The following is a 13,004-nucleotide window of genomic DNA, read 5'->3' as shown; positions in this document are numbered from 1 at the left end:
TTATCCACAACAGCCGAGATATATAAACCACCTAAATCAAAATCAACACCTAAAAAACAAAAAATCCAGTCAAGAAATGGTCAGAAGACATGAACACTTTTCCAAAGATACACAAATGGCCAAACAGACACATGAAAAAAAGCTCAAAATCACTCAGCATCAGGGAAATACAAATCAAAACTACAATGAGATACCACCTCACACAAGTCAGAATGGCTACAACTGACAACTCAGGAAACAACAGAAGTTAGCAAGGATGCAGAGAAAGGGGAACCCTCTTCAATTGTTGGTGGGAAATGAAAACTGGTGCAGCCAGTCTGGAAAACAGTATGGAGGTTCCTCAAAAAGTTAAAAATAGAGCTACTCTACGACCCAGCAATTGCAGTACTAGGTATTTACCCAAGAGATGCAAATGTGGTGATCTGAAGAGGCACATGCACCCCAATGTTTATAGCAGCAATGTCCACAATCGCCAAACTATGGAAAGAGCCCAGATGTCCATCGACAGATGAATGGATAAAGAAGATGTGGTACTTGTGTGTGTGTACACACACACACACACACACACACACACACACACACAGGAATATTACTAAGCCATCAAAAAGAACGAAATCTTGCCTTTTGCAACAACATGGATGGAACTAGAGGGTATTATGCGGAGTGAAATAAATCAGAGAATGACAAATACCAAATGATTTCACTCATGTAAAATTTAAGAAACAAAACAGATGAACATAAGGGAAGAGAAAGAAAAAGAAGATGAAAACAGGGAGACAAACCACAAGAGACTCTTAACTATAGGAAACAAACTGAGGGTTGCTGGAGGGGAGGTGGGTAGGGATAGGGTAATAGGCATTAAGGAGGGCGCTTGAAGTAATGAGCACAGTTCTTTAAGCTGTTAAGGATACTTTTCTTTTAGCTTCCATGGCTGAGACACGCAGCCACCAAGCCTACCTTTGTGTGTCTTGTCCCAGAATTTGTGCCCTCAACATCTAAAGTCAAGAGTTTATTTCATTTCTTGATTTGACTATCAAATACTGCTTTCTATTTGGCATGTTTCCATTCCAATTGTGGATGTTCCAATTGTGGGGTTCACATTTACAAAGCGGAGGTCTGGAGTAAAGTCTAAGTCTTTGGAAACTAAGTGGCCATGTTTGTTTTCACCACAAGGACCTCGTTCAGCTGAAGGAGAAAAGAAGAGGTTTTATTTAAACAGCTCTGAGGAATACAACCCTAATTCTGTTTCTTAGGAAAGTGATGAAATTTAAGAGAAAGGCTCTGAAAGTGGATCCTTATCCCAGAACAGAGAAGCTCAGAAGAAGAAGAAGAAGAAGAAGAAGAAGAAGAAGAAGAAGAAGAGAAGAAGAAGAAGAAGAAGAAGAAAGATGTAGCCTATTTTGTAGCATTACAAGGTTAATTACTGGTATGTTAAACACTAATCAAGAATCTCCAAAGACTCCCTATTGTCTACCTATACTGAAGAGAAAAAAATCTCTTCTCTAGCTATTACAAAGGTCTTTGCACTTGGCTCCAAACTATCTCTTAATATTGTAGGTCAGTGGTTCTCAACACAATATCAAAGCCCTCGCTCAGGCCCAAATCAAATGATATCAGAATCTATGGGAGCAGGGCCTCAGGGAAGCCACTGATAAGAACCACAGTGACCTTATCCCTCTTGCTTCTGACCACTACTGCTCAGTTCATACCCCTTTGCCTGGGGTGGCTTCTCTGTACTTTCCCCCTGTCAATCAGGACCTCAATCAGGCTCTGAAGAGGCAAACAGCCTAGACCCTAGAGCCGATGGCCAGATGAGCTCTAGTTCTGCCACTTGGCACTGAGTGACACTGGACTTCAGATCCATCAACTGTAAAATGAGATTACTGTAGTGGCCTCAAAAGGTTGCTGTGGGGATGAAATGAGTAAATATCACAAAGTTATTGAACTCAGAGAGTGCCTGGCCAACGATGGCCTCATTAAGCTTCAGCTCATGAAGCTCCTTTAAGGCCCATCTCAAAAGTCCTCTAAGCTGGTAGCTCTCTCTTCTTTGAATCTCTTTTCCTTAAACAATTTAGATTTTTTTCAATTATAACTTTTTATTTTGAAACCATTTACGACTCACATGAAGTTGCAAACACACTACAGGGTTCCCGTGGACCCTGCAGCCAGCCTCCACCAACGTTGTTCTCCCAGAAGCACAGCACAGCATCAACCCCGGGAGACTGACACAGGTCCCCTCCTAGTGACGAAGGCACAGACTGGAGTTGGACTTCATCCGTGTTTACTGCGCTCTTCCTGTGTGCACGTGTGTACGCAGCTCAAAGTAATCTGATCACATGCGTAGATTCGAGTAACTGTCATCAAAACCAGCTGCAAAACTGCTCCATCACCACAAAGAAACCCCCTCATGTCACTCCTTTCACTAGTTACACCTTCCCTCTCATCCTACGCCCACTGATCTGTTCTCTGTCACTGTAATGTTGTCACTTTGAGAATGTTCTAGAAATGAAATCATACAGCATATAACCCTCCACAGAGTGGATGTCCTGCAGTTCAGCTACTTCACCTTCTGCATAAAATTCATTTTGCTTGGCCTTGTGAAGTTTCTTGTAAAGAGTTTCTCGTATTCCCGCCCCCCCCACACCCTCCTCCAGGCCCTGATGTTGATGATAAGCTCTTAGAGGCCAGAGACTGTGTCTTAGTACTTCTTGTTTTCACTTAAGTTCTAATCATCATGCGTCTGACCCTCTGGCCCACAAATACTATATAGGATGAGAATCCAAAAATACCTAGGTTGAAAATGCCAAACCCCAAACACCAGTCTACTAATAAATCAAACATTACGGCTTTTCAAAGCTATGGCTGTAATAAATTTCTCTTGCTCTCATATAGAAATGCATTAGCCAAAGTGAAAATGTAAGGCTTATTTCACTGTCCTCAAACTCAAGGCTGCAACTTTAAAAGATGATTAATTAAAAGCAATTCATGACAAAAATCACTAAACAAAATGGAGCAAGTATGAAAGTGTAAAATCTGTATGAAACCAGCCATCTAAAGGAACACTGCAGGACGGTGGGGAAAGGAGACACCTGAAAACACTGAAATATTACCACCACCTTGGGATAGAAGGATTCCAGATGACTCTATTTCTGCTTATACCCTCTGATTGCCCCCAAATTCTCTTTAGTATCTTTTTGCTAATGAAAAAAAAAAAAAAAATGTACAGCCACACTAAAGGCAGATAACTTTTCTTCTTTTTAAGATTATTTATTTTAGATTATAATTTTAAGATATTTTAGTTCTATAAGTTACTCCTAAGACCACTATTTTGCAAAAATTAAAAATTCCAAATGTAGACACAATTTCCTCTTTAAGTCTCCCTAATCCGGCTCAGTCCCCATCACTCCATCAGCACTGCTCTTGCAAGGTCGGCAGTATTTCCGTGCTGCCAGCTGCAACAACCGTTCTCCATTCCTCACTGTACCTGACCTTGGAGACCATCTGACAAAGCTGACCACTCTCTTCTTGGTGAAAGGCTTTGTCTTAACTTCAGTGAGACCCTATTCCAATTTTCCTTCTACTCCCCTCGTAGCTACTTCCCGATCTCCTTTGCCAGGTTTTCCTCCTCTACGTGACCTCCAAATATCACAGTTGCTTCAGGATCAGACAGGAGGGCTTTTCTCTGCTCCCTTCATCTACAAGGACTAGGTGTCCTCTCACCTACTTCTGTGGCTTTCTTTAAAAATAAACTTTTAATTTTAGAATAGTGCTACATTTACAGAAAAGTGGCAAAAGTAATAGCTCCTACACGGTCCATGCTCAGATTCCTCTATTATTAACATCGTATGCTAGTATAATACATTTGTCGCAACTAATAAACTGAGGAGCACTGGGGGGCTCAGTCGGTTAAGGGTCTGCCTTGGGGTCAGGTCATGATCCCAGTGTCCTGGGATCGAGCCCCATGTCGGGCTTCTTGCTTGGCAGGGAACCTGCTTCTCCCTCTCCCTCTGCCTGTTGCTCCCTCTGCTTATGCTCTCTCTCTCTCTCTCTGTCAAATACATAAATAAAATCTTAAACAACTAATAAACTGATACTGATACATTATTATTAACTCAAGTCCAAACTTTTCTGGATTCCCTGGAGTTTTACCTAATGTCCCTTTTTTGTTCCAGGATCCCATTTGAATGCCACTTAATATTTAATTGTCAGGTGTCCTTAGGCACCTCTTGGCTGAGGCAGCTCCCCAATTTTCCTTGTTTTTGATGAGCTTGTCACATTTGGGGTCTATCGATCAGGTATTCTGCAGACAGACTATCCCTCAGTTGGCATCTGACATTTTCCACATGGTTAGACTGGGGTTATGGGTTTTTCGGAAGAAGTTCCACAGAGGACAAGTACCATGTTCATCATATCGAGGGTACGTGCTACTGACATGGCTCCCCACTGTCGACGTGGACCCTGATGGCCCGGCTGAGGCCATGTTTGTCAACTTTCTCCATTGCAGTTACTCTTTTTTTTGCCTTTTCCACACTTATTCTTTGGAAGGAAGACCCTATGTACGCCCACATTTAAAGAGTGAAGAGTTATTTCTACTTCCTTGAGAGCAGAATATCCACTAAGTTATCTGGAATTCTTTCAAAGGACAGATTTGTCTCTTCTCCCTTGTTTATTTATTCCGTCACTTATCTATATTAGTAGGAACTCCTGGATATTTATGTTTGGGTTGTAATCTAATAGGACATTATTCTTCTGTTGCTCACATTACTCCAGCTTTGGCCTTTGGGAGCTCTTTCGGTTGGCCCCTGTGTCTCTTTCCCATACCTTCATCTTGCTGTTTTCTGAGCACCTCCTTACTTTGCAGCATTACCAGATTTTCCAGGTTCATCCTGTACATTCCCTGCTCCAAGCCCTAGAAACATCCATTTCTCCAAGGAGTTCCCAGTTCTTTTCACTGGAGAACAGAATGAGAAACCAAGATCTGGGCAGTGGGTATGCTTGTTGCTAGTGAGACCCGTTTTCAAGCTTCGTTATTGCCCATCTGAGATTCAGGCACGCCAAAATATGCTAGCTGGGAGCGTCTTGATGTTAGGCGGCTTAAAGTAATGGACAACCTGAAAGATAACCGTTGACCAGTAATATTCTCCCCATATGTAATCCACATATATAAGTCCATACACTATTAAGAGAGGATCTTTGATAAGTTCTAGGAAATATATCTTTCAATCAAACTGAACGAGAACTTAAAGTATTTCAACAACTTGATGAAATGCAACACTGCCAATGTTAATCAGAAATGGTAAGGGAAGAAATGCACCAAAATGATTAAAATGGAAATGAAAACTATATATATATATAAGCAACATAATCCCACTAAGAAAATGATCATATATTCTTAATACTGAGCACCACAACTTCTTCCAATAAAAACTAAATTGAAAAGCAAATTTGAAAATTCAGGTTTTGCTGATGTACTATGTATAGGACTGCGAGGGACTAGATTAGGAGTAATTCTGCTGCCAAATAGGAGATAAAATCTACTTCGATATTATAGAACTTAAAATAAGACACAAATGTTCTTCCCACTCAGGCTGGCTGAAAGAAAAAAAAAATTCTAGGTGTTACTTATTACTTAGTTTAAGGAAAAGCAAATGGCTCGTCTATACAGGCAAGTCCCCGATACAGGGACGGGTGCAGTGCGAGCCCAAATTATGTACACAGAGTAAGATCTTCCTGTAGAATATGTTACAAATAGAAGTTAATATTCCCAACCAAGGTCCGACTTTTGCTTTTTCCTTCAATGACCACAACATTAGACTTAATGAATTGGAAAATACATGCCTCTAAGGATTGCTTTAGGTTTAAATAAATCAAACAGAAGGCTAAATTATACTGAATATGAATCAGCATCACCATCAACTATAAAAGCCACCCTCCATATTGCTTCTTCCTAATGCATGCCTTCCTTTTACGTCAATAAATCAGAAGGCAAACAAGACCTTTATCCTGGTAATGAAACCCAAGTGCTATTTGGGGGAAACTGAGAGGCAGCAAGGAAGGAGAGCTTTCGGAGAGATTTAAAGGCCACCAGAGACCAGGAGACATAGACTCCAGAGCATCCTTGGGGCAAGAACAAGGGGAGATGGTCATGTACTAATCCAGGACACGAAGCCCTTTTGTTTGCAAACAGCTCCTCTCTGCCCTGCCCAAACTGGACAGAAGTTGCCATGGTTTGTGCTGGATTGTCTTTTGATTTCTCCTCTTAAAAAAAAAGAAAGAAAGAAAGGGAAGAAAGGGAGAAAAGAAAGAAAAGAAAGAAAGAAAGATAGATCACAGCAGCAAAGCACCGGGCAGGAGCCTAACCTCAGTGGGTCTGCGGCACCGTGCACTGCCGCAGCATTTCCCCTCGACCACCTGAAGGGCATTCCTCACTGTCCACGGTTACAACAGACAAGAGAGAGGGCCCCTAACAAGCAGCTGTTCTACTCTCCAAACCCACAAAGCCTTTCCTGCCGCCACCCTTCCAAGCAGGTACCTCACTTTATTCTGCTGTGAAACTCCACCCCTCACCCCCCAAACCCCCCCCCCAACTCTTTCTCCCCAGCTCTGTGTAAAATCTGTTTACCAGCAAGCACAAGAAACTCAGACTTGTCCCTTTAGTCACAAGATTCGATCCTTTGGCTTGCTACCTTTTCTTTCCTCCCTCCACTCCGCGGGCCAGTCCCCCGCCCCTGCTTCCTTTCTTCCTTGCTGGATCATTTACTTGCCCTCCTGGCCTGAAAGCCCCACGCTGTGCTGGTTCTGAGCCAGAGACCCTGGGGGGGAGGGAGTTTTCGGGTCAGAATAAGACAAGCACGCCTTTGAGGGAAAGGCTTCTGAGGAGCAAAGCCAGATGCAGGAGCAAAGCCAAAAGCAAGGCCAGTTTCTTCTTGCAGGGCCTGCCTACTAGGGCCCAGCCCTGCTCACCCGTCACCGGGAATCTCAGAAGGCGGCTTGTGCTCCAAAAACACAGGCGTGGGAAGCAAGACCCGTCCCGCCTCGCCACTTCCTGGACCTGTGCCCAAGAGCCCCTGAACTTCTGAATCACTGCTTCCTCAATGTTATAACATGGGGAAAATGATGCCTACATTAATTATTCTGAGGGTACAAATGCAATGATGTATGTAGAACATCGTAATAGAACCCACAGAGGATGTGTTACGATCCATCTGAGACATCTGTCCAAGGCTTGGTCAATCAGCTGGCATTTAAAATCAGCGAAAGACAGTCTTTAGAGTTAAATTCCTTTCAACAACAAAAAATTAAAAAACACCAGCTGGCACTGTAACATTTGTGCTTAAAAATTTCAGGCTAAAACTCAGTCTTGATAGTGATTTGTTTTTGATGTTTCTGAAAAACACATGACTGTTCTCCCTCTGTTTATAAGATCTTTATATGCTAGAAGGGAACATCTTTGGGGCTGCCTATTAAATGTACCAGGAATCATTCACAGAAGCAACTGAGAACGTGTACTCACCCGGTGATATAGGCCTGCTTGAACTTGGAGAAGGTGTGTAAGGGATCGGGCTGGACACAGTGCGAGGTCTTAATCCTTGTGCAGACATCTCGTTAAAATACCTAAGAGGAGGGGGGTAGAAAGTATCAGAACTACGTGTGTTTCAATAGTTCTTAAGAGAGTTCCTATGACATAATGTTTGGGGTTCATATCTTGAGGTCAAACTCTGGGATATTTAGAGCACAATGCTACAGCTAGGAGAAATGTATAAAGCAGACTCAGGGGTCACAAGACTCCACTGCTTGGCAAGCCCCTCTCCCTAGGGGTACAGGTTAGGGAAATCTGGAATGTCCTAGCTCCAGGAGGAGGCCTACTAACAGAGCTGTGTCATACAACAGAGAGGGCTGGGCTTTTCTTCATCATACAACAGCTATGTAGAAATCTACCTCCACTGTCCCAAGGGTTATAGACACATACATATTTTGATGGCTGCATTTAAATTGTTATTTGAAACTCAAACCCAATCAAGCCCTTTAAGATTTATATCATCAAATTAAAGCTTAAAGGTAATGGAAAAAATACATTAAAAATAAATTAAAAAATAAAATTAAAGCGTAAAGGTAACGGTATTTCCCGTGAACTGGAGGTCAATCATTTACAAGTAAGCCTGGCTTAACAACAGCCACACACTAGAGCATAGCAAAAGACCAGCACCCACACCTACTGCGGTCCCACCTGGCCACACCACGCCGGCTGGGACTTCTTCCTGAACGTGGAAGTCACATCAGACCTGAGGAGACTCAGGTCTGATCATCAGGAATGTCAGCCTTTACTCTGTGAACGAGCACAGAATGCTGACAAGGAGAAATCTCTGCTTGAGAGACTTCACAGGCCTCGCAGCCAAAGGAAGGAACAGCCGCGTGTGAAGGCCCCTCTATCCCAGGGAAGACCTCGGCCCTGACTATCCAACAGTTTGCGAGAAGAACGTTAACACAGCCGTTTCCGTGCTGGGTCACTGGGCTCAAAGAAGACCAGGCTCCCAAATCTGCCAGGCAGCTGTCAAGGAGACACCCACGGCTAACGCTGCCTGCCCTCGAGAGCAGCCCCCACGGCAGCACCAGGGCCTCACTCTACCCTACAGGACCGCGAGGCCGCGAAAACCGCCTCTTGCTCTTTAAGGAATAAACACACTTCTAGACATCTTAAGTTTCCCATGATTTTGTTTCTCCCAAATGTGACGTCATCATTCCTAACAGGGAGAGAAGTCTTTGTTGGGCAGCAGTACCCTAGCTGGGATAATGTGACCTACGAAAGATAAGGCAAATCTGGAATAAACACCAGTTCTGGAAAAAACTGTATATACATATTTATCTAGAAGGCTGAAGTAGCTTCAGCATTTACCATGGTTGGAAGATCCTGTCCCTCAGAGTGTGTCCTACTCAAAATCAAGGACAGGGCACGGTATAGTGTTAATCACTGGTCTGCTCCGTGTCTTAAGGTAGTTAATAAAATAGTTATTTGGTATTCTAGCTGATGTTTTTAGTCAAATGGCTTTCAGAGGCCAAGGATTTCAGAGAGATGGGAACACTGTCGGAAAGAAATCAGTGAAATTCAAGGTAAGGATCATAGTTTTATGATATAAACTTTTAAGAATAATCTTTATTCTTTTCAATGAGAAAGCATATACACAGATCTAAATATGACACCCCATTATTCTGTTTTTGTAAGTTTTTTATTACAAAAATATAGACCTTAAAATGGTATTACCACTGTCTATGGCAAATTGATAAATTTTTGTTAATAAGCCTCTGGATCTATCCAGTTACAGAAAGAGAAAGGAAGTGATTCTCATGTGTTTTGGTGATGGCAGTCAATATGATTCATCGCGGTCATGAGCAGACCCTGGACTCAGACACTGACTGCCCAGTTCCGTTGGAGGGGACGCTCAGGGAAGCTCGGTCTCACCGCTCAGACTCCGACACCAAGACATAAGGCCAAGACAACCCTGATCCGGAACAGAGAATTTCCCTTGCAGAAACGATCTGGTTCAGAGAAAGCCCAATTTCCCCACTGCTTGGTTTCTCTGCTGACTGAACGATTTTTTCAAATTGGATTTGCTGCTTATCCTAACAATCCCCTCTCTCCCAAGTACGGGGCTGGCGGGGGAGCGGGGGAGACTGTGGACGAGAGAAATGCTGGGGCCGTTTCCTCTAGTTAACCGTAGATGACCCTCGTATTTCAGCTCGTTTCTCGGTGGGACAACGAGGGGGTTTGACAGATGCTTGAGCAGATAAATGGGATGCTCTGGTTTTAGTTTTTTAAGTAGCTACAATAAGACCCAGACGTTTCCAAGCTGCTACGGCAAGGCCTGTGCCTCCCACACCCTCCCCCCGCTCCAGGCACACGTGGGCTTCCTCAGGCGCAGGAAGCTTGCCCACCCACATCTAGGACGTAGGACGCTCCCACACTTAAAACAGACACAGTGCAGGACGAGACAAACGCAACCACCAGGCAAACTCTCCACACGTAACCCTCCATCTCGCTCGACCACTAATTATGGAAAGGCAACTTCTTCCCGGTCTCTTTGCGCTTCGGGAAAACGGCCTGCCTCCTCCTTTCCGCCTATGCTCAGCACCGACTGCCGCGCGGGGGTGCTCGCCATCACCCCGCCGAGCGCCGGCGCCGCGTCCTTCCACATCTCACCGATGTGAAGGGAGGCCTCTTGGAGCCCGGCCGCGTTTGGCTCTCACGAGGCCCCCAGGCCGCGCACACACCTTTCGTCGTCCATTTCCAGGCTGGACTCGCTCTCGGACAGCTGCCGACACAGGGCTTCCCTTCTCTCCATCTCTCGCTGCAGCTTTCGCTGCAGCCGCAGGTTCTCCTCCCGCATGTGGCGCTCCTCCTCCAGGTACTGCGCCATTTTCTCCGAATCTGAAAGGCCGGAACGCTCAGTCAAACCATGCTTCGTGCAACCGTGCTCGAATCCGAGCTCCGACTGCCGCCTGGCTCCTGCGCCCCAAAGACTGTGGTCCTCCCACACGCGAGGAGACCTGGATTTAGAGGTTACCCCACGTACCCAAGTCTACCAACGACCTGCATTTACAAACAAATACAACAAGCGGCATTGCACTGGGACGTTAGGTACCTTCGCTCCCACTGAGGCACCTTCTAAAGTGACGCATGCGTCAGAGGAAATGCTGGGGTCGCAGCCCCCGGAGCCCGCCTCGCTGCTGGAGCTGCAGGGGGGGCCCAGCCAGGGAGTCGGTTCAGCCCCGGGCTGCCCTCACACCAGCGCGGCCCAGCGTGCTAGAACGCACCCCGTGAGTTAGCGTTCCGTTTGTAAAAATGGAAACTGAGGCCGTAAACAACTGGAGGTGAGTATGTCCGGTCCAACTTCTGGTGTGTCTGGGAGACTCGAGCTCCCTGACTCAGGCACAGCCTCTCTCTGAGTCAGACGGCAGGTAAAGACCCGTACGCGGCTGGGCTCCAGGGATGGAGTCTTGCTCGTGACAACACCTGCTCCTCAGAAGCGGCCCCACATGACGAGGCCTCTGGCACAGCACTGGTTTCCTGGGCCAGCGCTGACTAGCCTCAGGGAGAGACGCTGGAACCAGCTGAGCCCAGCACATTCGCTCTACGGGAATCTGAAATGTGGGACTGACATCTTCATGAGGCTCTAGAATCTCCCTGTGCCCAGTTCCCTGGAGCTTTCACAACTCTTGCCCTTCTGAGGGGACTCTGTGCAGGACTGTGGGGTACCTTCTGGCACCATTCCAGTGACTGGTAAAACTTGCTCCCGCCCGGCCCCTTTGCTGGTTTACCTCTGACAGAATATGTGAAGTCACCAAGATAATCTTTATATAAAATTCAGTATCTGCCCATCTTCTTTCTTCCTTCCTTTCCCCCCCCTTCTCAGCCAATGAACTTGGGAAAAGTAAACCCTCCATCTACTTCTCTTTTCTGAAAAATAGCTATAAGTGGTCACGATCATGTTTAAAAGAGAGTCCTACGGGTTACTGCTCCGTATTATTAGCCCACTCCGAATTCTTTTAAGAAGGAAGGAAGGAGTAGAATTCCACACCGATCACTTCTTTCCCACAGAGTGACCCCAGTTCAACTCCTAAATCCACCCAATTAGTTTCAGTTTTAAGCACCTCTACGAAGGTCTAGTGTTTTAGCAAATAATGACTTTTGATAGGTATCCAATGATTTCCAAGACAGCATCATCACAGAATATATAAAATCTCCTGAATACCCTTATTTTAGAAATTCAAATAAAAATACCAAAAAACACTAAGTTATTAAACACTATTATGTGTACCAAACACTAAATCCCTCAGTTGTTTTCAATATAACCAGAAACCCTGCTGTCTAATCCAGATGCAAAAATCTCTTTAATTGAAGGCATGCTGGGAAAATATTTACAAAGCGCACTTTTAATATAAACGATTTAAATTATTTCATCCCAAATATGCAAGCCTGCAGAATTTTTCACTAGCTCTACAGGAAGCATTACATTGGCCCCTTGGAGTATTATTGTTTCTAGAACAAGAGGGGTGGCTATTGGAGCAAGCTGCCTTTCTTTTCCAGAAATAGGAAAGCTTCAGAGAACTATGGATTTCTGAGGCTTCAACAACAATCATTTAAGAGAAAACACTGTCTTTCAGATGCAATCCTTTAGCTTCTGGGGAATCAGCAGGGGAATCCTTAAACAATAATCTATACACAAGAACATGAGTCAGCAGGCGTGATGGCTGGAGGGCTTTCCTGGCATCTGGGCAGTTAACCCAGAAGCTAGAGGACAGAGAAGGCACCAGGCCCAACACCTCTGGGTGTCACAGACCAGCCTCAGATGGCTGACACGGCGGTACTGCTTGGGTGCCCTCTGCTGGCACATCACCACACTTGATTTCAAGACTGGATGTACTCCCATGAGCACCCTGCCACCTTCTCTCACACAGAGCTCCCTAAGACTTAGGATGCTTCCGCCATCTTCAGCCATCTTGGAACACTTGGTCAAAGACGGCATCAACAGAGGGTGACTGCCAGACAGACTCCAAACAGGTAGGTCTCATATGATCCAAAGGTGGCCTGTACATTTTACATCCCAAGTTTACGGTTAGAAAACGCTGGTGCCCAGACCCCACCCCAAACAGATCAGAATCCCGTGGACGAAGCCTCTCCACTGGTATACTGAACAGTCCCCAAGGGATTCTTATGTTCATTCCCAAGCTGAGACCTACTGGGAGACGGGTTCAAGTTCTGATACAGACAGACCTGGAGGGTGAGGAGCCAAATATCCAGCAGCAGCCCAGGGAGGGCGGCTACCTGACCTCAGCTGGGGGCCACGTGCTCCTCCTTCCATGCAGCTTTCTCTGCCCTTACAAAATTGCAATGGCACTCAAGGATGCCTCTGTTTGCATCTGTAGTCCCTTCAAAGACCAAATAGTGCCACAGGAAGAAAGTAAAGGGAATGAAAAAGACTTCCTCAATTTCTTCTGAAGATTTTGTC

The 13,004-nt window shown here is 45.2% G+C and overlaps 1 protein-coding gene across 1 annotated transcript in view; it reads right to left on the bottom strand.

The window, feature by feature from the left end:
• Positions 1 to 13,004, bottom strand: part of LOC103667987 (coiled-coil domain-containing protein 6) — a 107,425-nt gene that overhangs the window by 6,529 nt on the left and 87,892 nt on the right. The window contains exons 6-7 of the mRNA XM_040624773.1: positions 10,267 to 10,423; positions 7,514 to 7,614 (exon numbers count right to left, since the gene is read on the bottom strand). Of these exons, the coding sequence (XP_040480707.1) occupies positions 7,514 to 7,614; positions 10,267 to 10,423 (258 nt within the window). The remainder of the gene's footprint in view (positions 1 to 7,513; positions 7,615 to 10,266; positions 10,424 to 13,004) is intronic.

Source organism: Ursus maritimus, unplaced genomic scaffold, assembly GCF_017311325.1.
Source record: "Ursus maritimus isolate PB19 unplaced genomic scaffold, ASM1731132v1 scaffold_7, whole genome shotgun sequence".
Classification (NCBI taxonomy): domain Eukaryota; kingdom Metazoa; phylum Chordata; class Mammalia; order Carnivora; family Ursidae; genus Ursus; species Ursus maritimus.
The sequence above is the reverse complement of the archived record's forward strand: the minus strand, read 5'-3'. Positions and strand labels throughout refer to the sequence as shown.